The following is a 26,979-nucleotide window of genomic DNA, read 5'->3' on the forward strand; positions in this document are numbered from 1 at the left end:
TCGGGGGGTGTCGCAAATGCCAAGGGCTGAGCCCTCAGCGGGGTGACAGCACCGTGCCAGGAGGGTCCCCGGCTGGGCTGTGCCTGCAGGACCCCAGGGTGGGTGCAGCGTGGGGCCCCCCCAGCTCCCAGGAGAGAGCAGCAGGAGCTGCCCCATGCCGGGGGTCCTGGGCACAGACCCCCACCCCTTCCCCCTAGGCAGGGACATACCAGCAGGTTTGCACCTGAAGCCCCCCTCCCAGCCTCTCCACTCCCACCCCAGGAGCCAGAGCCACCCCAGAGCCCCCCCCCATTTTGCTTCCAAACACAGCCCTAAAGCCCAACAAATAACACAGACAGCAGCAGCGAGTTTGGGTGCGTTTCTATTGGGTACCAAGATACATACACCAGCCCCCCGCCGAGGTTATCTGTACCATAACAGAAAAAAAAAAAAAAAAGGTGGTGGTGGTGGTGACTTGCTGTGAGATTTTTCTTTGACTGAAAGAGCAAGAAGAGAAGTCCAGAGCCAGGCTGCAGCCCTCGGCCAGCCCTGCTGCCAGGGATCTGGGGGCTCCCGCTGGGCCAGAGCTACATTCACTCGCTCCAGAAGGCTCCTGGCAGAGGCGTCCCCATGCAGGAGGAAGCGATGCTGGCGGTGCAGGGCTAGAGGAAAAAGCCCCACAGAACTCCAGGGAATGTGTCCTAGTGGATGTTCAGGGCTGCGGCTCTACAGAGACGTATTGCACTCTGTAGACGACCACATTCATTAAGCCTGAACTCGCTGGGCTTCCCTTGGAGGAAAGGGGGATGCAGAGGCACCTGCTGCAGGCTGCTCCCAGGGCAGGTCCTTCGCACGGGCACTGTACAGTTGCAGAGAGAAGATGCAAGAGCAGCTGCATCACCAGAGAAGAAACCAAAGCTGTTCCACTGAATGCAGCCACCGCAAGGAACGGCTCAGGCCGGCTCACTTCAGCTTCAAGCGAAAGGAAGGCAATGCTGAAAATAAAGTCTGCTGGAGAGAAGCTGCAGGAAGGGTTTCAAGGAAGCAGAGGTCTCCCAAAACAACAGCGAAAAGAGGAAGTCTTGAGAAACTGAGGAGAAATCCCCCAAGCCCCGTGCCAGCCAGCCTCACGTGTCTCTCAACGCCCTCCCAGCACAAGCGGGTCGGGTCCTGTGGGCAGAGGCACCCGGACACAGCAGCAGCTGGCACCTGGGACCAAGCAGAGGGCCAGGAGGGGGCCGGGCAGCACCAGTGCAGACTGGAGGGCCCGCGGGGGGCTGCAGGAAGGACCGGCCCACGGCACGGGCCTGTGCTGGTCCCAGTGGTTTGGCTTCAGCAGGTCGCGGAGCAGACCCGGGTTGGATCCTCCTGGAGCCCCAGCCCCCTGAACGCCCCCAGGAGCAGCTCAGCACCACGGGGTGGTCCCGGCGCGGGGCAGAGCTCAGCTGAAGGCCCTCCCCGTCCCCTCGCACAACTGGTCACACGTGCTTGTGCAAAACACTTGGGAGTTAGACCTTTGGATTAACTGTTTAATACACTTGTGCACATGTGCGTATAGCAAAGAGGCAACTGTGAATCATAAGGCTATCGAGACATTGGCAGGTTCTGGGAAGAGCAAAGACCCTGCAGGAGGCCTGGGTGAACCAGGCGTCCACGGTTTGCTTCTTTTTGTCCCCATTCAATACACAAAACCCATACACAGAGGAGGAACGGCCTCTCTCGCCCTCCTTTGCTCGGCTCCCACTCAAGAGAGCTGCCAGCCAAAGCAACAGCAAGTCCAGGAGCTCCCTCCTGCCTGTTGCAGAGGAGGGAGGGAGAATCCAGAGCTGGGAAACGCTTCTGCTCTCCCTCGCTCAACTCTTTTGCTGTCACTCAACACGAGAGCGTCGCCGTGAAGGCAGAGGAAGCCTCCAGCTGTCCCAGTGCCACGAGCTGGAGGAGGGCTGGGGCCGATCCATGCGCCTGCTTTCCTGAGCTGCACTAGATTTTGGGGGAGTCACAGCCTGCCAATGACAAGGTCTTTTAGTGAAAGGGACAATCAATTGAGTCTCCATATATTAGTTATTCACGCACACGCAGGGAGGTGGGTCGTTCTAGGTTCCATATATATTCGTATATAAAGTGTACGTTGCCCTGCACAGATTTTATATACCATATATATATATGTCTCGCACACATATATATATATATAAAAATTTAAAAACCCTCCAAAAACCTACGCTAGGAAATCTCGAAGCCCAGGGAGGGCTGTCCTCTTGCACCTGTCCAAGGACCAGGAGAGGGCCATCAGAGCCTGGAAACATTCGCGCTACCCTCCCTCGCCCTACCTCTGCCTACCACACGGCGAGCTCAGTCAGCGCCCTGAGTGCCTTCCTCAGTCCCACTCTGCCCCAGGCCTCCTATGCTCAGTTCTCCAAGCGGCTCCGCAGGATCTGTGCCGTGCGTTGGCTTTCCCGAGTGGAGGCAATCCTCAGCCAGGCGCTGCTCTGCCGGGGCACCTCCAGCCACCGCCTCGGAGCCCTCCCGGGCTGGGTCCTTCAGGGGCTCCGACAGGTCCATGTCTGCCCGGGGCGCGTGGGCACACAGGTCCTGAACCTTCTTGTTGAGGTCGTTGCGCTCCGTCTGCAGGGCTCGGCACAGTTTCTCCAAGCGCTGGATTTTCACCTGAAGCCCCTCCAGCTCTTTATCCCGCAGGGTTTTCTGCAAACAGAGGGGCAGTTTTCAGACTCCACCACGCCGGGGACGAAGGCAGAAAGGGAGAGAGATGAAACCTCAAAGGGAAGTTTGGGGGGAAAAGAGCAGGCAAGTTGCCTGCCTTAGCACAGGAAGTCAGAGCCTCCTCACCTCTTCAGCCATTTCCAAGAGAGCCTTGTTGCTGCTCTCCCAGCGAGAACGGTACATGGTGGTCTCTTTCTCCAGCTTCTTAATTTTCTTAGTCATCTAAGTGACAGAAAGGGAACAAATGAGCCAGTGATGCAGGGGGGCACACTTCAGGTATCCACAGACAGGCACCTGCTGTCCCAGACAGCGAGACCCTGCTGCCCTGCACATCTCCTTGCCTCGTTGTGGTCAGAGTCAAGTGGGAAACACCAAGCAGGTAACAACAAACCAGGCGACAGGGGTAGCGCTGCTTTTTGTGACTCAGGAGGGGTGCAGCAGCCACCCAACAAGCTCAGCATCCACCTCGTGGCTGGTTTAATGCCAGCAGAACTCCACAAAGCAGAGCTGCAGCTTATCCTGCTCGCAGACGCAGCGAGGGGACAGGCAGTGCCTCCAGCCCACACGCGCTCTGCCAGGCAGCGACAGCGTTACCCACCTTCTCCATCTCCTGTTTAAATGTCGTGAACACTTCGCTGCTTTTGGAAAGGGTGTTCTGGAATTCTTCAAACTTCTCTGTGTAGAGAGCAAGCTGCAGGGAGAGACGGGGTTACAGCTCCTCGCCATGGCACCTCCCGACAGCCTTCCCCGGGAGAGGGGAGGTTTTAGCCAAGAAGTGAGCTAGTTATCTTGTGACTGAACTTTATGACAAACAAACTAGCAGCATGGGGCTGCTCTGCCAACGTTAGGTACTGGAAAATGTGGAGCAGTATTTCTCCTTTCTTAGGAAAACATCCTCAGAGAGTGATGTGCTCTGCAAACATCTCCTGGCCTCAGCAGGAAGCATTGCTGGGTCTGATTCAGCAGAGCATGACCACCCAACTGCTCCCAGCACTGCCAAACGTGCTGGTAAAACCAAGGCCCCTTTCTCCCACAAGGCAGAAGAGCTGAAAGAGGTCTCAGCAAACACTGTGCTGACACAGACACACCGATACCAGAGTCAGGAACAGTCCTGCCCTTGTGTTTTCCAGATTAAGCAACTTCAGGTTGTTCCCCGCTGAGGGAGAAAGGAAGAGAAAACAAACAAACTAGCAGGGAAACGAGCAAGCAGGCTGAGCGCACACAGCCCAGGTAGCTCACCTGCTGCTTCAGATGGGTCTCCTGCTGCTTCATCAGCTCACACATCCTCTGTGACTCCACAGCTTCCTTCAGCAGCTAGGGAAGAACAAAAGCAGTTACCCCGCTGCCACCAGGGGAAGTTCCTGATAAGCGCTGCGCAGCTGAGGCTCGGCCTGGAGACAACAGAGGGCTGGGAGAAACACCGAGAGCAGAGCAGGGACTCCAGCCGTGCTCCTGAGGCAGCTGGGGAACAGTCACTGCTGGGCAAACAGCAGGCCTGGGATGGCCTCATCTGGCTTGGGCTGTGCGTTTGGGAACCCAGCAGCAAAAAAACTCCACAAACGAGGCAAAAAGCGAAGTGCTCGGAGCTGTTACAGACTGGTTGCGAGACTTACAAAGTCCTTCTCCCGCTGGTGCCTCTCCTCTGCCTCCTTCAGCATCTCCTGTGCCTGCTCAAGCTTGGCGTCCACGAGCTGCTGCTGCAGGTCCTTGTGTTTGAACACCTTCTCGATGTGCTGCCAAGGGAACACCACCAGTCACTGACACGCTGGGCCAGGGCCCTGCTGCCGGGGTGGCAGAGATCCCGAGGGAAGACCCCAGAGCCCTGAGGCCCCTTTTCCTACCAGTCCCTGCCCAGAAACACGCCCCGTGAGGCAGAGCAGGCTGCCCCAACCCACCTCCTCCCGCAGCTCGTACTGCTCGATGAGCTTCTTGAGCCGCTCTGCCAGCTCCATGTTCTCCTGGCGCAGCTTGGAGTTCCTCTCGTTGTGCTGCTCCATCTGGAGCTGGATGTCGTTCAGCGTCACCTGGAAGTGGGAGGTCACCTCCTTCCTCTTCTCCTCTTCCTCCCGGGCACGCTGGACACCCTCCTCCTGCACGAGCAGGGCAGAGACAGCGGGGCCACGTCAGGCTCTGTGCGGGCAGGCAGGTGAGAGAACCTGCCCACGCTGTGCTGCTTGGAGCCCACCCAGCCTCCCCCTGCTGCCGGTCAGTCAGGAACCATGGGCCACTGCCTGAAAACCCCTTCCTCAGCCTGCCCTGGGCCTTTCCCCGGCATTTCTGCAGGGAACACAACAGGGAACAGCCCCCTGCCCTCCTCTCCCTTGCAAGGCAAAGGTTTAACAGCAATTCTAAACGCCTGCTCTGGAAGTCATCAGGCTGTGGGCTACCACGGGCAGAGGTCAGCTTGCCAAAGAGGCTCCCAGCCCTGCAGCAAGTGATCTGAGTGCTCGGGAGGAAGCAGCTCATGAAGCAGCACCCGAGAGACACTTGCCTTGAGGGTGCGGTTGTGCCTCTGGAGCTCACGGCACAGACTCTCCAGCTTGCTGCGGGCCAGGATGGCCTTGCTGTGCTCGCTCTGCAGGTGGTCCTTCTCTTGCACCAGCTGCGTCTGCTTCTTCTGCAAGATCTTCATCTGCTTCTGGGAGTTACGGTGCTCTTCCAGCTAGGGAAGGACAGCAAAGGGCACAGATGTAGCAAAACAGACCACGGCAAAGCTGTGCATGTACGAGGGAACAGGGGGACCAAAGAAGTGCTCTGTGTACTGTAAGAGGAGAACGGGAGTTTTATAACACAAAAGGTTCTGGTTGTGAGCAGAGGAGAGCTGATGCAGAGCCCAAAGTCCCCTGGACTGGGCCTTTCTCCTTCCTGAATCAGGATCTTGCCAGAACCCGATGGACTCACACGTTTCTCCAGCATCTCCACGCACACCTTGCTCATCAGAGCAGAGCTCTGAGCACACGGCCACACGCAGGGAAATCTGAACACGACCCCTTGTGATGCACAGGGACAGTCCCATGTGTCTCTGCCCTGAATACAGCACGTGCTGAGGTTAAACATGGCCCATGAGAGTTGTACAGGGCTTTGTGTGCATGCCCAACATGCACCTAGCAGCACGCTGGCTCTGCCAAACAGCCACTTCTTGCCACGAAATTATCAACAGAAACACAGTGACTGAGCAGTGGAGACAGGAGATGCATCTGGCCTGTCACAGCTGGGCCTGCCAGCTCACGGCTCAGCCCTGCCTGCAGAGACGAGGAACGCAGGCTCAGCACAACAGGCCACCAGGACAAGATGGGCAAGAGATGCAGCTCCCACTTACAGGAACAGACAGGAAGCGTATCTGAAGTCCTCTTACATGCAGACCTGTCAAAAATGCTCCTGTCCCTGCTTACACCTCTACAGAACATCAAAACAACAGCGCCCAGCCTGACCAAGCAACGCCTGCCCTCTGACATTTGGATATCCAGCACCACAGAGATCCCAGCACATACACTGCAAAGCTCCAGGCGTGTTGCTGGACTGTCCCTCTCAACACCAAGAGCAAAATAATCTGCAGCCATCGTCTGCCTCACCGCACAGCCCTGGTGCTCGCTGCAGCACTCCTCCCTCTGCCCCAGAACCTGGCACGCAGACGCAAGGACTCACCAGCTCAGCGTATTTCTTGCACAGTGCCGCTAGTTTCTCCTCTGGAGTGCTCAGGGTGTTCAGCGTCTGCATCAGCAAAGTGATCTCTTTGCCTGGAACGAGACACAGGATGAAAAAAAAAAAAAAAAGTAAACATAACTCACGCAGAATTCTGCCTCCTAAAGGCAGAGACAAAGCAGGCCTCGCAGCCGTCACTGCCCCGGGCCAGAGCTCCCAACTCCACAACCACCGGCACCACCACCGCAGGGCAGCTCTTACCTAAGCCCTTGGCTTTTTTCTTTTCCTGAGCCTTCTTCTGGTCCCGCTCCCCGCACTCCTCGCCAGCTCGGAACTCCTCCGTCCCCTTGGTGCCCTCCTTCTCCCCGTTCATCTCGGGGCCACCCGGCTCCTGCTCGCCGTTCCTCGGGGACTCGCTGCGACACTTCTCCGCCTCCTCCTGCTCCGCGGGCTCGCTCTGCCCGCCGTCCTCGCCCGGACCCTCCTGGCTGGCATCCACGCAGTACGTGTTCAAGATGTCCTCGAGCTGTCTGCTCAGCTCTTCGGAGACGTCACGCACGGCAGGCCGGGAGGACTTGGCGTCCTCCTGCGCGAGAGGAGCTGTGGGAGACGCGGACACAAAGCATGACGCTGCCCCCACGCAGCCTGTTCTCTGCTCCCCAGAGAAACCAGGGAGAGGTTTCCCCGAGCTCCCCACGGCACGGGGCAGGCTGAACTTCCAGCAGCACAAGGCGCTTTGTTCAGGCCCTGACAATGGAGGTGCATTCCTGGCAGCCTCTCCTTTGATCACGAGAGCATGACCGAGCCCCTGACATCTGTCAAGAGCAAGATCTGCCCCCTGCCCGCCAGCCTTTAGCACAAGCAGGTTGCGCACGAGTTCTCCCTCAGAGGAGCAGCCTGCAGATTTCCCCAGAACCCAGCTTTTGGGTTATTCCCTCTTCCCACACGGAGGAGCAGCTGCACTGGCTCAGACTGAACGCGTCTCATCCCCAGCAGCAGACACGTGGGGAAGAGCAGGCAGCGCATCCTTCAGCACACCTCTGCGCTTCCAAAGTTCCCCCAAAGGGAGAATTTTCAGCACTAGGTTATTAAATTAACTCCGTTAACTCTATTATTAAGCTACCTCTATCCACTGGGCACTTCCTACATCACAATTTACGAGGTGTGAGAATCCAAGGCGAGGTTAACGTTAACCAAGCACCCCAGATTACTGTTTTTTTTGTCTTCCATAGAATTATTTTTACCAAGTGCTAACGACAGGGCAGATCGCTCAAGGCTACCCCCAAGAGGGCTGGCTGGCACGTTCTGTACAGGACCCTGGGGGTTTAAACCTGACAAACAACCCATCATTTCCACACCAGCATCAACTCTGCACCTCGGAAAAGCAGCAGGAACTCCTTCAGACCCGCGTACATGCAGGAATTGCAGGAAACCAGGACTTTCTGCCCCGAAACCACACCTGCCCTCACCCAGGCACCAAGGGGTGAGCGCAGCACCCTGCCTGCACCCAGGAGCAGCCGCAGCCCCGCAGCCTCCGGGCCTGGAACCCTCCCTCGGGGCTTCCCCGCACCTCCAGGCAGGGAATGCACCCCCCAGCCCCGTCCCCGTGTCCTCTCCCCACCTTCCAGCGCTGCCGTGGGCTCGGCCGTGTCCCCCTCCTCCAGCAGCAGGGCGCCGCCGGAGGAGCCCGCGGGGCGCGGGGCTGCCTTGGCTTCCCCGCCTTGGTTCTTCATCGCCGCCTGCGCCCGCTCGGTGTCGGCGAGTCCTGGGGGAAGAGAAACGGGGGGGGAGAAGGGGGGGTAAGCCCGGGGGTTTAACGGGGGGGTTAACGGGGCCAAACCCAGGGGTTTAACGGGGTGAAACCGGGGGTTTAAGGGGGTGCAGCCCCGGGGTTTAACGGGACAAACCCAGCGATGTCCCCAGGGCCCAGCCCGGGGGTTTAACGGGCCGCAGGCCCCCCCCCGCCCCGGGGCAGCTCCGTGGCACCGGGACACGGCCGGTTCCTGCCCCCCCCCCCCCCCCTCCCCGTGAGGCCGCTGCTCCCGGGGGGGTCCGGGCCCGGCCCGTGCTGGGGGGGGGGGGAGGGGAGGGGGGGGCAGCGCCCCCGGTGCCGCCCCCCCGTGACCCCGCGTCCCCCCCCCCGGCCCCGCGGTGACGTCACGCACGTACCCCCGTGGCGTCAGCGGCGTGACGTAGTCGCCCCTCTCTCCTTCAGCCAATCAGCGGCCAGCAGCCGAAGCGCTGCGGTGTACCGGTGGGGAAGGGGAGGGGAGGAGAACGGCCCCGCCGCCGCCGCTCCCGGCCCCGCCGCTGCCGGCCCCAGCCCCGCTGCCGGTCCCGGTCCCGGTCCCCGCGCTGCAGGAAGCGGCTCCGGCCCGGGCCCCTCGCCGTGTGCGCACCGCGCATGCGCCGCCCCGCGCCGCCGCCCAATCAGCGACGGGCACCGCGGGGCCTGCCGGGAAACGCCGGCAAGAAGCGGCAGCCGCGGCGGGCAGCCCCGCGGACTACAACTCCCAGCGTGCCCCGCGCGGCCCCCCCCCCCCCCGCGGCCTCCCCAGGACTACAACTCCCGGCGTGCCCCGCGCCCTCCCCCTCAGCAGCCCTCACAGGGGGCTGGGGCCCGGCCGAGCCTTCAACCCCGCCCCCCCACGGCCCTTACCCGCCTCACGGGGCCGCTTTCCCTGCATATTTATATTTTTTTTATATAAAAATACAGAGATTTGGGTTCTTTGCCTGAAGTAAATGTACATGATGTGACTGGGGTAAAGCCCGAAGTGAGGCGCAGTCAGCACCACACAGCCCTTAAACCACCCCCCCCCCCACCCCAGGTCGGAAAAAAATAAAGAAAATGCAGAACTCAGAGCATGTTCTCACAGGAAAAAAAAAAAAAAAAAAAGCTTTCAAGTAACGATGAGGGTGGGTTTCAGCACTTGAACAGTTCTGTGACTCCAATCAGTAGCAACGCAAACAAAGCCTGTGCAGGCAGCACCCTGCCCTCAGGTACCAGCTCCTGGAGCTCTTCTCATGGGTGCCACCAGCAGTTCTTCAGGAACACAAAAATCTAGGCTGAGGGAAGGCTCCTTCCCCCAGAAAACTCTTCCCAGGAGGGGGAGAAGGTCATCCCGCTTCTTCGTCCATTTACAGCACGTCTCAGGGGAACTCAGCTCTGTCCACACAAGGAGGGTCGCAGAAAGGCCAGGGCCAAACTTTGCTCTTGGCAAATTAGAGTCTTTAATAAGAGTAATATGTGCAAAAAATTAAATAGATCAACCCAGGTTTCCAGAATTATTGTTGTCAGAATGCTTACTTTCTATTTGTGTTCTTACCCAACCCAACGCTGAAATCTCAATTAAGTACCCGAGGTAAGAAGTGACATTTGGGAGAGATCACCACAAAGAAAAAACCCCGAGAGGTGCAATCTGTTACCTCAGTGTTCTTCCTCCACCCAGATGCCTGCATTAAAGACACATATGCAGCAGCAAAAAGAAAAAATGTGCAAGATATCCCCTCCTTTCCATGAGGACAAAGCACTGTTTCTAGTTGTTTGAAGGAAGAATTGTTTCCTAACAGGTGGAGTGGGTGTTCAGCCTTCCATTTGCAAGGAGGAATGGGACAATCAGCTGCTCCCAGTTGCTTTCTGGCAAGTTTGTGGTGGTGTTTTTGTTTTTTTTCCCCCTGGGCACATTATAGCTGGAAACCTTCCATGGGGGCTTCAGCTTGCTGGAAGATGAATTGCTGCTGGTTCTCATCTACCTGGGGAGCTAGGGTGGAGTCATCCTCTACTCCAAAATAGTGCTCAATCAAGTCAAAGGCCTTCTGGTAGATCTCTTGGTTCTCATGGCTCTGCAGGAACTCTATCTTATCCAAGCCTTAGAGAAGAAAAAGTGAAATGCAATGAAACAAGGAGATCCTGTTGTTCACAGTGTCCCAAATCCATCCTCCACCCTTCCCCCTGTTCACTGCAAGACCCTTGTCTGTGTTGGATTGGCATTTTGTGAGCAGCACTAACAGCTAAAGCTAACTAACAGCTAAAACTACCCCTGTTTCTCCAGAGTTGCTTGTGGATTTAATCTGTATCGGAAAGCATTAATGCCTTTCCAATTGTAGGTTTAGCTGATACAGCTAAAGCAGAGAGCTTTACCAGCTCTTCAGCAGAGAGCTGCGAGCACAAAACCAATCATCAGTGAAATTAATATCATAGTCTGTGAAAAGTTTGGCAGTTGCAGGGGGAAGGAGGTAGGGCCTGTCCCAGTAATCTCCAGCAGAAGGGCAGCAACAGCTTTAGCTGTCCTAATTAAATCCACTGCTGAACAGGAAGCATCCAAGCATTACATATTCAAGAATTTCAAGAATTATTCTTACTGGGACACACGATGTAACAGTGAGAGGGCAAAAAAGACGCTGGCAGTATACAGGACATTTCAGACCAAAATAGGAACTGTTCCTCAAAGCATTAGGAACAGGACAAGAAACACCAAATTAGGCCTCTCCGGGGAAAAGCTAAGTCTCTCTGGATTTCCATCATACAACTGCAGCAAAAAGAGTCACGGACTTCTTACTTAGCTCAGCTTATTTTGATTAATATTCCCAACAGCACGAGCTACAATTATCCGGTTGGCATCCAGCTCTAAGAAACCCAGATAAGTATGACAGCTTTTGCTTCCAAGTGCTTTGTCTTACACTGTATCGTAAGACTCTCAAAAAAGACAGCGTGATCTATTATTGGAGCAAATACTGACTAATTTAGAATATAACAAATCCCTTCACTAGTTGGAAAACCAACCAAAAACCACCTAGCATCAGACCTTTCAATAAAATCTATTGTTTTCAAAGACCACCAGCCACAACCTACCGTACGCCTCTTCGATCAAGCTACAGTAAGGGTTGATGCCTGTCCCGCTCTGGTTGGCTTCTTGCTCCCCAAGCCTCAGTATGTTCTCCAGGCCGTTCAGCGCCACCTGAACAATCTTGGAGTCCATGACAGTCAGCAGGTCACAAAGAGGCTTGATGCAACCCAAGTTTACCAGGTATCTAAAGAGAGCACCGAGAACACACATTCACCTTTCAGGATAGCTAGCATCCCCTTTGCTCCATTATAAAGAACAGGAGAAGTGAGTCAAACTAAAATATATTGCTTTATTATGTAAGATTTCTATTTTGCAAGGCTAATTTTTAGCTACTTATCTGCATTTGTATACAACCCCTCCCTTTTTTTTTTTTAATATAATAATTTTCTTGAAATGCAGGTACTATTCAAATTAGATCCACACTGGATTTTAATCGGTCACCAAGTTTGGACATTTAGCCTAGTCTAAGCTATATAAACAGGACGGGAGGGAGTAGTTTGGACTGGCTTATCCTCAATTCAGAATGAAACTACAGTTTCACAGCATGTGACCTGTATAGCTTGGCCTGTGTCTCAGGTACTCTCTCCCTGAGGTTCTCCAAATTAGTCCCTTGTTACTTATTCTTGCAGTTCCCATAAAGACAAAGCTACCATACATTCAGATAGATCTCCCTTAAGAGGAGCCCCAGGGAGTACCTGATCTGTTCAGGAGTTCCTCCTGACGTTGCATTTGTAATTGCCCACGCTGCCTCTTTCCTCGTACGGAATTCTGCTTTCTGCAAGATTTCTATCAGTACCGGGAAAATGTTTGCATCTATGACTGCCTGGGGAGAGAATAGTAAGAAGTGTTTGAATTGACAACATGGTTTCTAGAAAGGCTATTAAGAAACCTGAACAAAATCTCTACTTCCATTTTCCAATTCAGAAAGATCTTTTCAAGCTATTCCCTTCAGTGATTCCTTCATTTCATTCTTCAGCCAGATCCTAGTAATGCAAGATACCCAATTCTGTAACCAGCACAGTGATCTTTATTATTACATCAATACTGTAGGAATGCTTTCATCATTTATCTGCCTTTGTACATAGGTCATTGAAAGGATAATTAAAATTCAACAACCTACAAATTTTCAAAGGAGTATTTCTAATTGCATATAGAGAAACTGGGGCTGTCTCTCTCATTATTCCAATGATCCAATCTGTGGGACTCATTTCAGCCCAGTCTTTGTAGGTACAATTAGCTTTTTTTTTTGTTTAAGCTTTTGTGTGGCAGATGGCTATGTGCAGAAGTCTGCAAATAACTTCCAAATAAAGGATATGGAAAAAACAGCCTCCAAGTATCAGATATGAAAAAATGCAAGTTCTTCATGCTGAGCTTGGAATCTAGGATTTTTACAGGTGGGCTAAATGACTCGATGCTGTACCTGTATTTGTGCTCTGTTTCCTGCTGTGATGTTAGATATAGTCCAGCAGGCTTCTTTCCTGATTGACTCCTTGGGACTACTTAATAAGTGAAGAAGACATGGCAAGGCTGAACAGTTCAGAATCACCTTTAGAGAAAGAAAGCAGTAGTTAGATCACCAGTATCAGGCAGAAAGTTAAATGCTTTCCATTTTCATAGTGAATATGCTGTATGGGCACTCCCCGACCTTTTAGGGAAGCGGGGAGCAATGGCACTTCTACATTATGTAGTAAAGAAAGGTATTCCACCCCACCTCCCAAAACAGAGTTTTTGAAATTGCACCAAAAATACACTTTCCAGAGTAACAAAAAAAACAAACAAAAAAAACCAACAACACACAAGAGAAAAGCAAATGGTGCACCTTGATCCTAGGAAAATTTGCTGCAGACAAATATTATGAAGAGTTGTACTCATCTTCAGCTGCATCTGTAAAACATTCCTATCCCCCTCACCTGGGTCTGGATGTCGTCTCCTGTCACGATGTTGCCAACCGCTCGCAAAGCTGGGGAGGCCACTTTGTAGTCATTGTGCCTGCAAGGAAGATGGTGCAAGGACAACAAATAGATCACTGCACCCGGATATTTAGGAAATCTTCTCTCCAGTCTCCCATCTGCATTACTTAGTATTCCATTCCCTAGCATACAGTCTCAGTCTAAACCTGTGTTTAATAAGTTCTTAGTGCACAGCATTAACCAGCACTCCAGCACTAGAAAATGCTCTGCCTCTCTCAGAAAGAGGAGGCCAATAACCTACAGCTCCCACCCTGCTGCAGACCCTCTTTTGTAACTGCCCCAGCAGAGCTGGTTAAGGCAGTGCCTGGATCCTGCCCCCACAAGGTGGGGAGAGCTCTGATGATTTGGGAGTGAACTGCTGCCCAGTCCCACTGGGCTGGAGCAGTGAGACGAGATACTTACATTAACAGCTCCACCAGTCGCCGACACACCCCCGAGTCAATAACTGCTTGAATTTTCTCATTGGGGCCATCTGATAAATAGGAAAGAGCCCAGCATGCATCTGCCAGCAAGTCAGAGTCACTGTTGAATAATAGTCGGGACAACACTGGCAGGCAGGGAGATACCTACAACAACAGCCACCACCCCGCATTAGTCACAGCCTGTCAAGGACCACCACATTTGCATACCAACACCACACGGCCACGCTGACTGACAAGATAACAATATTGAATGTCCACAGCTTCCTTCCCCAAAGTCAGCAGCTTCCTTGCTGGTTTACGTACCTCGTAATCACGGCTTAAAGTTACCTCAACAGCTTTACTACTAAACTGAAATTACATCCCTTCCTCTCGGAACAAGTGTAGGCTCCTGAGACGAGTGCTACCATGCACGCGGCAGTTTGGAAGCTCCTTCCATTTCTTATGCAAGAGCACTGCTCCAATTCTTGTTCTCACTAACCCTAAAAAGCTCAGCATTCAGAACACCAACAGTTATACTTCCAAGTGCTTCAAGTATTTGTTTTTATATTTATACTTAATTTAGATTTCACCCCTCACTGCAGGCTTCCCAGCTTTGATAAGGAAGCTTTCATTTTAAAAACACAAAACAAAAACTCACTGATCTAAAACCATTTCAGATTTACCAAACAAAAAAGAATGAGACAGATCTGAACGACCAGCAGAACCTTCTGTTAGTGCCACTGGCATACCAGGGAAGGGCAAGAAGAAAGCTACCACAGCTGAAACATAGCTGCAGAGCTCCTGTTTTGTAAAATCTGGATGCCTCAGAACTGAGTTTTCAGTCTAAAACTCAAAGTTGCAGGCTTCCAGCATTCACAAAAAAAAGAGTTCAGGGTAGCCTTGAGTACATGCTACTTACACAGAAGTCTGCATTTGCCCCTTACTCAAGGGGCTTAAGCTGATGGGCTGCCAACAGAGCCATGCAGCGAGGTTGGCAGAATATTAAACAGGCACTCAAATATCTGCTGAACACTAAGATCCACCTCAGCAGGAAGAACCTCACCCCGTTCCCTCCCAGAACATCTTACAGAAGTCCAACGGCCAAAAATAATTTAGACAAACATCTTGGCTGGGTGTCTCCCCATCACATCTGCCAACGAGGCATTTACTCTCACCTTATCGAATTCAGGCGGCGGACTCTTCCCTCTGCATAAGTTCGACAAGGCCCAGACAGCATTTCGTGTCATTGTCAACCTGGTGGACTTTGTAAGGAGCCTAGAGAGACAATTACCATGCGTTACCCTTGGTGCAGAATGTAAGTTGCTGGAAACCAGCAAGGGAATCAAAAAAAATAAAACACTTGTATGACTGTAAGGAAGTCAAACCACTATTCCACTTGCTGTAGCTCAAGCCATGCCCTTTGTCACTCAAGCCTCTCACTGAGCAAGAAGAGGAGTGAAACAACTACTTCTAGAACAAGCAGCTACTTTCCTAACACTACGGTGACACGGAACAGGCAAGCTCCATGCTGGACAAGTTGCAGAAAGCAGTGTAAGTTAGTCAAATGCAGTTCCAAGATCAAATTCAGCCCAGGCACTCGAACCAGAGGTGAGATGGCCTCTCAGTGACCAGCTGACAAACTGCTGCCTCTACTCTGCAGTGAAGACAGTAAGTCCTGGGGGCTGAGGAAGGCTTCGGTCAGTTATTGAGAGAGGGGACTGACAGGAGGACCAGTATAGCAAACCAGGTCATTTGTGACAAAGCATCAGTTTGCCAAGGACAGGATACAGCAAACAATCACTTCCAAAGCAGGGAGTGGTGCTGGAGAGCACACTCCTGACAGCCAGATCTTCTGACTGTGGTGGGATGCACCACACCTGAGAGCTCAGAGGCAAGGTGGTGTGCAGAGACCTGCTTCCCTTTCCTCAGTCCTAGAGAAGCCCACTCAGACAAGCACCTGAAATCCACAGCATAAGCACAAGAACAGGCATTTGGAGGGACACAGTGAAACAGCAAGGCCTATGGCTTCAGAGAGGCAAGCACACTGCAACAGCACCCGCTGCAGGTTCAGAGCAGTGTAAAGGTTTGTGAGAAGGCATGTTATCTACCAAGTCCCACTAGTTATCAGATACTTGTCTGAGCTGCCAGTTTATCATCTGGTACCAATGGTTTGATTCCCATCAACACACGTTGCTAGGGAATCTGTTCATCCAGCTCAAATATTGCTCTGCTGCAGTGCAGTGGGACTTCACAAAGTGTATTGGCAAGTATTCATGGCTACTCACATTAACAAGGGAGGAAGAATAGCGCAGTTAAGGACATAATCTCTACACACAGAGCTGTCTCCAGCAATGTTCCCCAATGCCCAGACAGCCTGAAAGGAAACAGCAACAGTTTTAGCATTCACGCAGTTTCCAAACAGAGGAAGAAAAGGGTAGTGTGCTAAGAAAGCATTTTCCTGTAACTCCAGGTAACAGACACTTCAGTTTGTGGTCTGCAGCCAGCTCTCAGACTAGTCACTTATTTTAAACATTGCATTTTAATTGTGTGCGACCCACTGTGGTTCATTCCCTAACCCCAAAGAAAGAAGTGAACCTTACCTGTTCTTGAACATCCTCAAAGTCAGAGTTTAACAGCTCTATAAAGATAGGAACTGCCCCGGCCTCAATTACTATTTTTGTTTGTTGGGAAGTTCCCGACGCAATATTCGTCAGTGCCCACGCTGCTTCAAACTGAAACGGGTAGAAAAGAGAAGTGTGAATAAAATAACCCTGATGTAGCGAGGTATTTGCTATTAAATTTCAGCTACAATTCTTTCATCTTCTCTTAAAACACTTGAGAAAGCATCCCCCAACAAAACACCTCAACACCCTAAGAAGATTTTTCTTGTACAGTAAGAAAAACCCAGACCTGCTTCCTCATAGGCTCAGCTGAACAAGTGAAGACATTTACCTACACAACCACTTTCCTGTATGAAAGTGAAGATGCATAGCCCAGAAATACACAGAGCAGGAAGCTTTATCTATTCAGTGCAAGCACTTCTAGCCCACCCTCTCATCTGGCTAACACTACAAAGATGCCTCATGATATGTGGCCCCGGGCCAGAAGGAAGATAGAAAATTATGAAGGCAGCCATCAGCTCTGAGATCCAACTCCATGTATGGAAGTATCTTTAACTCCTGCAAGATAACTATAGTTATTACCAAGCTGGAAGGAATCTCAAAAAGCCATCTAGTCCATCCCTCTGCCCCACGGCAGGGTCAGTACTACCTATGTCACTTCTAACAGCCACTTAGCCTGTTCTTGAAAGCCTGCAATAATGGAGGTTTTTCCTTACACAATTGCTCCCTACACATTTACTCTGTGGCTCCTCTAGCTTCCAGCAGCAACATCAGACATAGGAATGACAAATCCCCTCTGCTGCAATCGAAATACAGTTTTTCACTATTTTTGCCAGCATTCTTCCAAGAACTGAATTTAGAGCAAACTTTTCTGTTGCTCCTTTCCAAGCATTAAAACTATATTTATCTTCTCCCATATATCATACACCCTGCATCTTTTGGGTTCAAAACCACTTTTCTCTAATAGCACCAGCGGGTTCATGCTGCTCAGCTGCAAAGATTTAACAGCTACAAGCTGTGAAGAATTCCTAACAAGCTGCTTTACCTGTAGCGTGCAATTTTCACTTCTTTTCAGGAATTCAACAAATCTGTCCACCACTCCTTGAGTGTTTATCACTTCATCTATTGGAGGATTTGGCTCTGAAATAGTAATGCAGTGTCAAAATAGTGTATAGGTCTAATACAAGGGAACAACAAGCATGAACTATCGCTGTCCTGAATGGTTTCAAGCTGTACTGAACTTGGCAGGACAACTCCTCAGAATCACTTTCAGCAAAACGTATTCAGTCGTAAATAGTTAGTAAATTTACTAGGTTATCAAGTTTCTAGATTATAGCCTTCCCCAAACTCAAAGCTGGGGATTTATACAACACTTCAAGCGCACAAATATTCCTGAAATAAAGCCTATGTCGGACCCTAGGGCAGGGATGAGGGACTTTTACCTTTGGAAAGTAGCTTCCTGAATTTCTGTGTGGTTGCTAGCTGTAGGTCAGGGTCATCTGAAAAAAGCATCTCTACCATCTCTCTTGTAATCACACCCTCCTGAAAGGAGACAGAACAACAGTTCCATGTCACATGAAGCTTATTTAAGGTACCTCAATCAAGGCAGCCTACCACAATTCTGTGCTAGCTGTTAATCCAGAGATGCGCTGTCTGAGATTACAGCACACTATCTGCTTCCTGGCAGACTTCTCCAGTTTGTTGTAGTAGTACTAGCAACATTCCCCAAACCAGGGAAAAACAAACAGGTTGCAGTTTATCAGTTTCATGCAGTCCACAGCATTAAATCTATCTGAAGGCATGATCACAGCAAGGAGAGGCACCTTACCCCACATGTTGTGGAACTAACATAGGAATCCACGAGGAGGCTATCAAACATGGAGGCATCTTCATTGATCAGTTCCACGTTTCTTCTTTTAAAGAGCTGACAGGGAACAAAACACGGGAATCATTATTAGAAAGCAATGATTAACAGTCTTCACAAGTAGACATTCTTGTTCCTCAAACAAGATACCGCCAGCTATAGACGAAGCGTAACCTGAATAGAAAAGTAGTCATTAATAACAGCTCTGCACACTGAACACTAGCTTGGCATACAAGCCCTGATAATAAAACATGCTAAGGCTTGCTCTCAGATATGCAAATGCCCAAGTCACTGAAGCACTGGTATAGGCAAGTGCAGAATTTGGCCTAACAAGTTAGGGAAAACAGGGAGAAGACAGCTTGTAGACGATGCAATCACTTAGTCTGAGCCACACAGATCACCCGAGAATCACCTTTCACTTTCTCAGACCTCCCAGCAACAAAAAAAACACAGCTCAGAGTGAAGAAATGCATGCAGCCCATACTTTCACTTACTCTCTCTGCTTCTTGATGAAGCAACTCCATTCACTAATTAATTAAAAAGTTAAAAACAAGGATCTGTGAACAAAAACCTTCAGTACCATAAAGACAAAGTGCTTGGAGAGCCCTTGGTGTGAGCGACACTCTGTGCTAGGCACAAAGGAAAAGCAAAGGAAAGTCTCAGAACAGGAGAAGTAAGAGGACTGCCAACAAACCTTAATGCACAGATCCTTGAAGATTCCCGTTTGGCAGCAGCACAATCTTGGTTGTGTTAAGGCTGTACACAAGCTAGTCAAGATGAGAGTTACCTGTTGCTCTCGTTTCTGTTTGCGCAGTTGAATTCCTTCCTCTTCTCTTCTCCGACGCATTTCCTCAGGATTTAGGGCTTTGTTCTTGTAACTCTTCATTCGATAGTTATCCTTGCCAGGACTCGCCATGGTTTCTGTGAAAAGGAAAAGGCCTCAGATTTCTGGTCACTCTCTGTTCCTTTACCAGCGTGTCATTTTCAACAAGAACGTCAGTGCACATAAAAAAGCAAAGAACAGCCAGATTAAATGGACTTTTAATGTAAAAAGCAAGAGCTGGCCTCTTACACACTGAAGTAAAAGCTTCAGGCTGGAATATGACCCTGACACTAGTTCAGGTGATGTGTTGTTGATGCAAGACTGTTATTAAGTTTGCAGGAAGCAGAGCAGAGCAGATTTGCTGCTCTGAAAGGAACCTGGATCCAACGCCACAACATTGAAGCACGTCACCCATATGAAAAGCTTCTCCTCAGAGAGCTTCACTGTCCTCAGGAGGTGTGTAACTAAGTTCTAGCTTGGTGTTAGATCTTATTTCCCTTGTACCATCAGGGAATAACCCACACCTCGACATCCCTTTCCCACAGACATCTGCTGAAGGCCGTTCCGATTGCCAGTGGGTGACTGCACCAACTTCATTTCGGAGCAGCCCGTGGAAGCACCAAACTACATCTGCACAGCAAAAACCCAACAGAGCTCACAGTAAACTGCAGCCTTGATTTTACAACTCCACTAAAAACACTGCCAAGAGACGAGCTGCACATATCACAGGCCACGTTTGCCCTGCCAGCTTACTGCGAGGGTTCAGTACCTGACCTACTTATTTTGCTGCTTCATATCTGACTAACGCAGTACTTCAAACCTGATTACTCGTCTATTTGCCTCCTAGTCAGGGAAGTGACACTCCACTGTTTGGCACAGTAAAACCACCAGGGCCAAGCAGCAACCTGAGCACAGGAGGATAGCAATTCCTCAGCTGCACCCAGCTACAACCCCCTGCTTCAACCACATCCACTCCTTTTTTTCATTTTCCCAAACACTCCCTTTCTCCCATTTATGAGACAGACCCCTTGGATTCTCTTCTGTGCCCTTCCCAGGACAGGAAGGAAGCGGTGATAATGCAGAGCAGCAAACTGCCTGTTAGCCCTGAGACCAGGAGACAATTCCCTGGCAGTCTGCAGGACACCAGTATCTGTGTTTTGTCCACCTGCCCCAAGCAGCTGGAGGAAGCACCCTGTGAAAGTCAGCAGCTACCTCCTCAGACCTCCTCCTTCAACCCTTAAGAGCTCCTCAGGCACGTTGCTTACAGAAAGTCCACGTCTGACTTATCAGCTGCCTCCAGCCACCCTGGAAGCCCTCCAAGATCAGCTGGAGAAGTTTCAGACCTTGCTGCCCTCCTGCTAGCAGGGCCCACAGCCGAGCCAAAGACAGGTATAGTGTACAGCTGTCCAACAGCTCGCTGCTGTGGAAAGAGGAAACAACCAGAAGAATTCATGTTAACATGAGGAAACAAATTACTTGCAGTTATAGGATTTCAAGACAATACCTACAGACGCTAAACATTAGGAGAGCCACGCTCCTTTTCATGGTATCTGCTTTCTGAGGGGGCATTCCCTTCCCTGGCCAAATCAGCAAGGACATTCTTGTGAGCAGCAACAGATAAAACAAAAACACCACCAAAAAAAAAAAAATCAAGTTCCTCTGGTCACTTGCACTACAACAACCACACATGCCCCTGGCAAGCAGTCCCGAAGCTCAGCTGACCCCAGGAACATCCCGAGGCTTGAGGAGGTGTAGGCACAGCGGGCTGCAAGCTTATTGGCACCTCTGAGGCTGAAAAGAAGCCACCAGCTCTTCATCAGTAAGCAGCAGTATTCCAGTGTTGTGTTAGAAAGCCTTTCAGTAAGCTGTTTAGGACGCAGTAGCTCTGTGAAAAAGGGACTGTATCGTACGTGAGCACCACCAAGGAAAACACACAGAGCCTCCAAAGAGAGTGGAGGGCTGAAACAAGTCAGAGCAGGGCTCCTTTTTTCCCTGAGCTCACCTCTCACAAGGCAGAGGTTCAGAGGAATAACTGGCATGTTTGTAAAGGCGTCTGACACACCTACCGTGTCCTCAAGGACCACTGCCACGGCAAGGAAGCAGCCTGAAGCTCTCAGAAGCCAGGCCCCTGCTCCCCCTTGGCCATTCCCCTTCCCAGCAGGGCTGTACGCCAGGGTGGAGGGGAGAATCTTTGTTATTTTTGACCGAGTAGCAGCTACTTCAGGAGACAGAGGACAAAATGTACAGGGGGTTGTTTATAGCTGATCTTCCAGGAGCAAGGCGTCATCTACACCCAGATTTTAATTCAGGAATTAAATGTCACCACTGCCATTGGTTCAGCTGGTGAAGCATCCCTGTGACTGCCCCAGCTCTAAGGGCTGATACGGGCACATAAAGGAGTAAAAGCTTAATTCAGAAAGATTACAACAGAATCCCTAGCAGACAAATTGGCTACCTCCCTTCGGAAGACAAAGTCCCCAATTAAAAGGTAATTTTTAAGGAAGGGAGGACAAAAAAAAGTGGTTAAGTGGCTTAGCAGTATGCCCAGGATTACCAGCCAGTTGGTCACACAAACAGCTGAGTGGCACATGACAGTCGAGCTGCCCGGGGACTTGCACAACCCCGCTCCCAGGCACACCCTGGCAGCCTGGAGCTGGGTGGCAGCGCAGAGAAGGAACCCAGCCAGGCACCAAGGTCTCACACTCAGCGTGTGCTGTGCCCTGCAGCGTGAGGCTACCAATTTCAGGAGCTCTGAGCACCACTGCGACACTGCAGGGACCCCCCCAGCTGGACACCCACACACCTCCATGCAACCATCACTGGTTTCCTACTTCATTTTGCGCACACACCTCCTCAGGTCCTTTCTGTTGACCGTTTCCAGTCCATCCTGTCCCAATACCTTGGCCTTGGAATGCCGATTTGTGACGTTACCTCCCATCTCTATGGCAGCAACATCACCGGGGCAAGATTCTAACTCCATGGTGAGCTCAGCTGATGCTGTCAGCACCAGGCTGCAGCAAACACGTGGAACAGAAGTGACAGCAGGAGGCCAAGCACATCCAAATTCTCTGCACAAAACATCTGGCTCATCCAGTATATCTGCAAGCCAGGCTTCGGCAGCGTTAACTATTAACTGAAATCCTACCCACACTAAGCCAGGCTGGAGGGGCAGTCTGATTCTCTGATCAGAGAAAGCACTCATCCACAATCATCTGCGAGTGATGCGCAGGCAATGATCAAGCCACACATTTGCACTTTGCAACTGAACATCAGTTGTTGCTCTGAGAAGCTTCTGCTTTTATAGAAAAGCTCTTGGCTAAGCAGCACTGGAAACCTACCTAGGGCACGTTTCTTTCAGCTGCTGGAAGTTTCAGCAGCCACCCAAACCCCCACAGAGCGCTAGGACAGCGCCTTCGCTAGGACGGCTTTCTCCTCTGACAAGCAGCTAGGCCCTGCCTTGTATCAAGATAGCATCAGCTCACGCCCTGGAATTACAGAATCGTTCTGATGGTGTTCCAGGCACAAGTCCTGGGCTCTGGGCTTCCCTGCAGTGCCCCACGGAAGCTTCCTCCTGCACCGCAGCGCTCAGCCTGGCAGCAGCTCCCCCGAGCAGCCTGCAGCTGCCCCAGTGACCCTGCTCCGAATTATCGAGTTAATTCACTCTGGGAATGCTTTCAGGTGGTCTGTGAGCTGAGAATTGTCTTGCAGGAGCTACGGGAACAAACCTGGGGGTGAAGGTTAATGGAACAATACCTGCTCAGTTCCCTGTGTAAAGGAAACCCCTTGGGGAGGCTGGAGAAGTTTGGCTCCTGCTGTTGGTTTTGCTGGCAATGGTCGGCTTCAGTGAGGAGAAATCCTCCTGTGGTCATGTAAGCCAAAGAACGAACAGAACACCACACTCCTCCTTACCCTATATTGAACGATGAGAAAGTTTTCACCGGGTAAATGAAAAAGCAGGGTGAAAGGTGGACTCTGAAGGCTCACCAGAGCCCTCGGGTCCCGTAACCACCCACAGAGAAGCCAACAAAGCCACAGCACTCGGCCAGAAAGGCGACTCCGGGGTCACTGCCACCACGCCAGGACTGTAACGGCTTCTTAAGACCACTGAATCACCACCCAGCCTCGCTTCCTTCCAGCTGACGCTCTCCCCACTGAACACAGAACACAACTGCTTCCAACAGTTCGGCTGCTGCTGAAAGCCTCCGAGCTGAGTCACTGCAGGGGCTCGCACGTCTAAATCAAGACTTGTGCTGCTGAGTCAGCCTGGAGGGACAGAACAGAACAGTTACACTCACAGATCTCACCAGGCGCTTTTGAGCCAGAATTCCCTTCCACGAAGGCAATCTTTGTAAGGTGTCTACTACAGTCCTGGTGCTGGCCACAGGACACGTACCTAAGACACCTGGCCAGCAAGGAGGGCTGACAGCCCCGTGTGTGGAGTTCAGTACAGCAGCAGAGTTACACAACGGCAATGAACAGCATGAACTTGGTCAGTTACAAGGAAAGAAAAATCCCTAAGCTCCACAAATAAGAGCAAAACACAATCAATTAACTAAAAAGATGCATCTGACAACCTTGCTGCTTACATCCCTCAGGTCTCTCCAGTCCATAAGCTCACCTGAGGAACCTCCTGCCACCTGCCTCCCTGCAGGCCCTGACCCCCAAAGATCAGCACAACTGCACCAAACAAAACAGCATTATGGATTTCTGAAGTGTCTCTAAACCTGAGCTCTCTCTCCACGCAGCCAAGCATTAACCACCATTTCTCTGTAAGCACAGTGTGGCTCTGAAGACCACAGCTGACGTCTTGCAGCTGTAACAGGAATAACAGCCAAGCTTTGCTTGAAGTAAATTTGTAAACTCTAAATTTACTTGATGATTAGCAATGCTTGCGTGAATTGTCTGTTTCTTCTGTCTTATTTGTGAAAGTTCCTAAAGTTTGAGAAGTAACAGAAACAAAAGATCTTCTGAACCTCAGACACGTAATGGGTTACCCACCACTACAGGCACCTCTTCAGTCAATTCTTAAAGGGATGTTTAAAGCAGCTGCTTTACGACATGGCATAAAGGTTCTTCGTGACAGCAGCTACAGACACAGACCTAGCTTCAGAGGAGCGTGTCCAGGACAACTTAATGGTTTAGTTGGGAATGGAGAAAGCGAAGCCTAAATAATCAGTGCTTCCTGAACACAAACTAAGTGGAGTTGGTTCTGCTGAATGTACACAAACAGTTGATTAACGTGCACTGCATGCAGAGGCAGCTCCAAGCTGCTGGCAGACAGGAGCCCAGGACAGGTTCCTACGCTGAGCCTCTCATTTTATACTGAACCTGTCATTTTGATGGTTTTGTAGTGAAAAGTGAATTAGGAATAAAATCACTTCATTGCTCAGAAGGTGACAGAGGGAAAAGGAAACCAAACAACTACAGGAGGAGTCCTGCCAAGCAAGCAGCAACTCGAGGCTTTTCCTCCACAGCCCTGCAGTGACCCAGCCGCTGCTAACCCTGGAGGAGAGGCCAAGTGCTGCGCTCTGTCACTCTCTTGCTCATTTCGTTCTGCTTTCAAGTCCTCCTGCAGGTTCTCCGAGTGCCTGCTCCAAGCAAGCAGAGGCAGTAGTCTTGCAGAGAGGTCTCAGACACCAAGCTGCTGCCACCCGGGGCCGGGTGCTTGTCGCGGAGTACACGGTGTGCTCGCAGAGCGCTTATCCCCGCAGTTATTTGGCTGTCTGGTGCAGCAGTCGCCGTTGGCTCGTTCCCGTCGGTTTTCGCTGCGAGAGCCAGGGCCGTGATATCACTGCAGGAATGTGCAACAGCCTCGCTGCTGCCTGCTGAGGGGGAGGGGAGCACAAAAATGCTCTTCGGAGGAATTAAGAGCCCTGCAGCACACTTGTCTTTCGCCGTGGTCAGCCCGAGAGGAGGCCTCCCGCTGGCTGCCCGTGCCCGACATCAGGAGAACTCGCTGTCCTTGAGTCTGTTTCTCTGAACACAAACTTCAACTCTTACTTCCTCCTGACCTTTTCACCCCAAAAGCCTGGGGTTTGGCGCCTATAAATCCCCTTCAACTTGATTTACATGCCCCAAGACCTTCAGACTTCCTTAAGAGTGTATTGATGATCTGAGAAGCGTAACTCCCTCTCACCTGAGGTCAGGGAGTCCTCCGTAACAGTTCCTGAACCAAGGATCAGCTCAAACTTGACCCACAAGAGATTCGGGAGCCCTAACGCAGCCTGAAATAAAGTTGCAGAGAGCTACAGAATTCCAAAAAGCTCATCCCTCCCAGCACGTGCTTTTCTACAGAAACAAGCAGCATTGTGCTTTGATAAGCATGTTTATCTGGGCTTCAGAAGTACAATAGCTGAAAAGTGAAAGGCTGGAGGAATTAGGACTTCCCCTATTACACCCACCACTTTGATGATCAGGCTCCCCTTTACAAAGTTCATGTTTGCTCTCCCAAACTCAAGCAAACAAAGCAAAAACAGCCAAGTAACTGGTTCAATTCATCCGCCACGAGAGCTCTGTTGAGAGCCCGACGTTACTGCTGCATGGGCTGAGCAGCACAGCAAAGACCCCCGGACATTTGTAACCTGCACAGCCAACGAGGAAAGGACTGAGGGGCATTTCTAGGATTTTGGGCACTTCTAGGAGGCGAGACCAACACTCCACAGCTCCCTACAAACCACAGCACCCCCGACCCACACCACGCAAAGCACAGCAGCATACTGCCACAATTTAGACCTGTTAACCCAAAGCACTGAAAAAGCAGTCTCTGCTTATTTTAAAAGTTACTTTTAAAAGGTTTAAGCGGGAAGCACCGAATGGCCGCTGTCGGGAACGCGGCCGCTTCAAGCTCCAACGAGAAACCGCCGAGGCAGAGTGGGGAAGGACGGGAAAGCTCCTCCGAACACCCTCAGCCACAGAAAGCGCTCGCAGCTTCCAGACGTGCTCCAACAGGCCCGAGGACGTTTTCCTGCTCGAAGCTGCCGGCCGAGGTTTCTCACCAGGCTGCGTTGTGTTCCAGAAGCTGCTCTGGACGGGAGCTGCTGCAGCCGGGGCAGCCACGGCCTCACAGGAGGCGGCTGAGGAGCTGCTGACCCCTCGGGCAGGCCGCATCCCTCCACAAGGGGCATTTTTAAGGGCAAGCCTGGTTAAAAGCTGCTGCAGTTAAAAACTATAAAACCTTAATTTTTACCTCAGAGACGAAGCTGGGGGGGAATGCTCCTGCTGCTGGCCTCGCTCCCCGCTCCCCTCAGCCCCCCAAAGCCCCCTCAGCCCTCAGGGAAGCGCCAAGGCCCCGATCAGGGAGCCCCAGCTCACGGCCAGGATGACAGAAACCCCCCGGCACTGCCGGACCCGCCGAGGGGCAGCGCTCGGCGGTTAATTACGGTTAATTACCCGTCCCTAACGACAGCGCTGCGCCTCTGACAGGGCGCGGGGCCGGCCCCGGGGGGCTCACGGCGCTGCCGGGACCCTCGCTGACTGAAGCGGCCGCTTGTGGCTGGGGTTTTGGGCCGGTTTAGAGGAGAATTGGGAAACCCGGGGGGGGTTGGCGTGAGGTGAGGCACCGGCTCCCCCCGCCCGGGAAAGGCCCCGCCGGGGCCGCGCTGCCCGAGCCCTGCCCGCAGCCCCCGGCCCGCTGAGGGGCACGGGGCCGAGCCGCAGCCCCCCGCCCGGTGCCGTCCCCGGTCCCCCCCGGTTCTCCCCGGTCCCGTCCCGCCCTCACCCATCGCGGCTCCTGAGGCGGCGGCTCCCGGCGGCGGCCACAATATGGCGGGAGGGCGGCGGGGGGCGGGCGGCGAGCGGCCAACGGCGGCCGAGAGGAGCCAAACGGCCCCGAGCCGCGCGGGCCCGCCCCGGGGCGGGACGGGACGGGCGGACTCGGTCCCGCCTCTAACGGCCGCCCCTCGGTCGGTTATGGCACCTCACGGTGTGGGCTTCACGGCCCCGCAGCCCCGTCACGTCAGCCATGGTGCCTCACGTTCTGTGCCCTCACGGCCCCTCAGCCCCATCCCCTCAGGTCCCCTCACAACCCGTCCCCTCATGGCTGTCCCCTCATGTCCCCCCAGCCCCAGCCCATCACATCCCCCCACATCCCGTCCCCTCAGGTCCCCTCAGGTCCC

General features: G+C 52.1%; 2 protein-coding genes across 4 annotated transcripts; both read right to left on the reverse strand.

Moving 5' to 3' along the window:
• Window positions 1-477: 477 nt before the first annotated feature.
• On the reverse strand, window positions 478-8,752 carry TXLNA (taxilin alpha). The gene is made up of 11 exons (XM_068657817.1): window positions 8,509-8,752; window positions 7,961-8,104; window positions 6,601-6,939; window positions 6,343-6,434; window positions 5,189-5,359; window positions 4,593-4,787; window positions 4,311-4,430; window positions 3,937-4,011; window positions 3,296-3,388; window positions 2,824-2,919; window positions 478-2,679 (listed from the first exon to the last, which is right to left on the reverse strand). The coding sequence occupies exons 2-11, from the start codon at window positions 8,070-8,072 to the stop codon at window positions 2,329-2,331; spliced, it is 1,644 nt and encodes a 547-aa protein (XP_068513918.1). The 5' UTR covers window positions 8,073-8,104; window positions 8,509-8,752; the 3' UTR covers window positions 478-2,328.
• A 724-nt stretch (window positions 8,753-9,476) lies between these two features.
• Window positions 9,477-26,736, reverse strand: KPNA6 (karyopherin subunit alpha 6). 3 transcript variants are annotated; one of them, XM_068657815.1, is made up of 14 exons: window positions 26,583-26,736; window positions 18,830-18,963; window positions 18,007-18,102; window positions 17,621-17,720; window positions 17,224-17,318; window positions 16,158-16,289; window positions 15,843-15,931; window positions 14,733-14,832; window positions 13,559-13,722; window positions 13,097-13,175; window positions 12,607-12,732; window positions 11,882-12,009; window positions 11,192-11,370; window positions 9,477-10,208 (listed from the first exon to the last, which is right to left on the reverse strand). In XM_068657815.1, exons 1-14 carry the CDS (start codon window positions 26,584-26,586, stop codon window positions 10,024-10,026), a joined length of 1,611 nt encoding a protein of 536 aa, XP_068513916.1. In that variant the 5' UTR covers window positions 26,587-26,736; the 3' UTR covers window positions 9,477-10,023. The 3 variants fall into 3 exon arrangements, with proteins under 3 accessions (XP_068513916.1, XP_068513914.1, XP_068513915.1); XM_068657813.1 differs by having other exon boundaries at window positions 18,737-18,963; XM_068657814.1 differs by lacking the exon at window positions 26,583-26,736 and adding an exon at window positions 22,619-22,769 and having other exon boundaries at window positions 18,737-18,963.
• Between the last annotated feature and the right edge of the window lie 243 nt (window positions 26,737-26,979).

The sequence above is a fragment of the Anas acuta genome, chromosome 21 (genome assembly GCF_963932015.1).
Source record: "Anas acuta chromosome 21, bAnaAcu1.1, whole genome shotgun sequence".
In the NCBI taxonomy this organism is placed as follows: domain Eukaryota; kingdom Metazoa; phylum Chordata; class Aves; order Anseriformes; family Anatidae; genus Anas; species Anas acuta.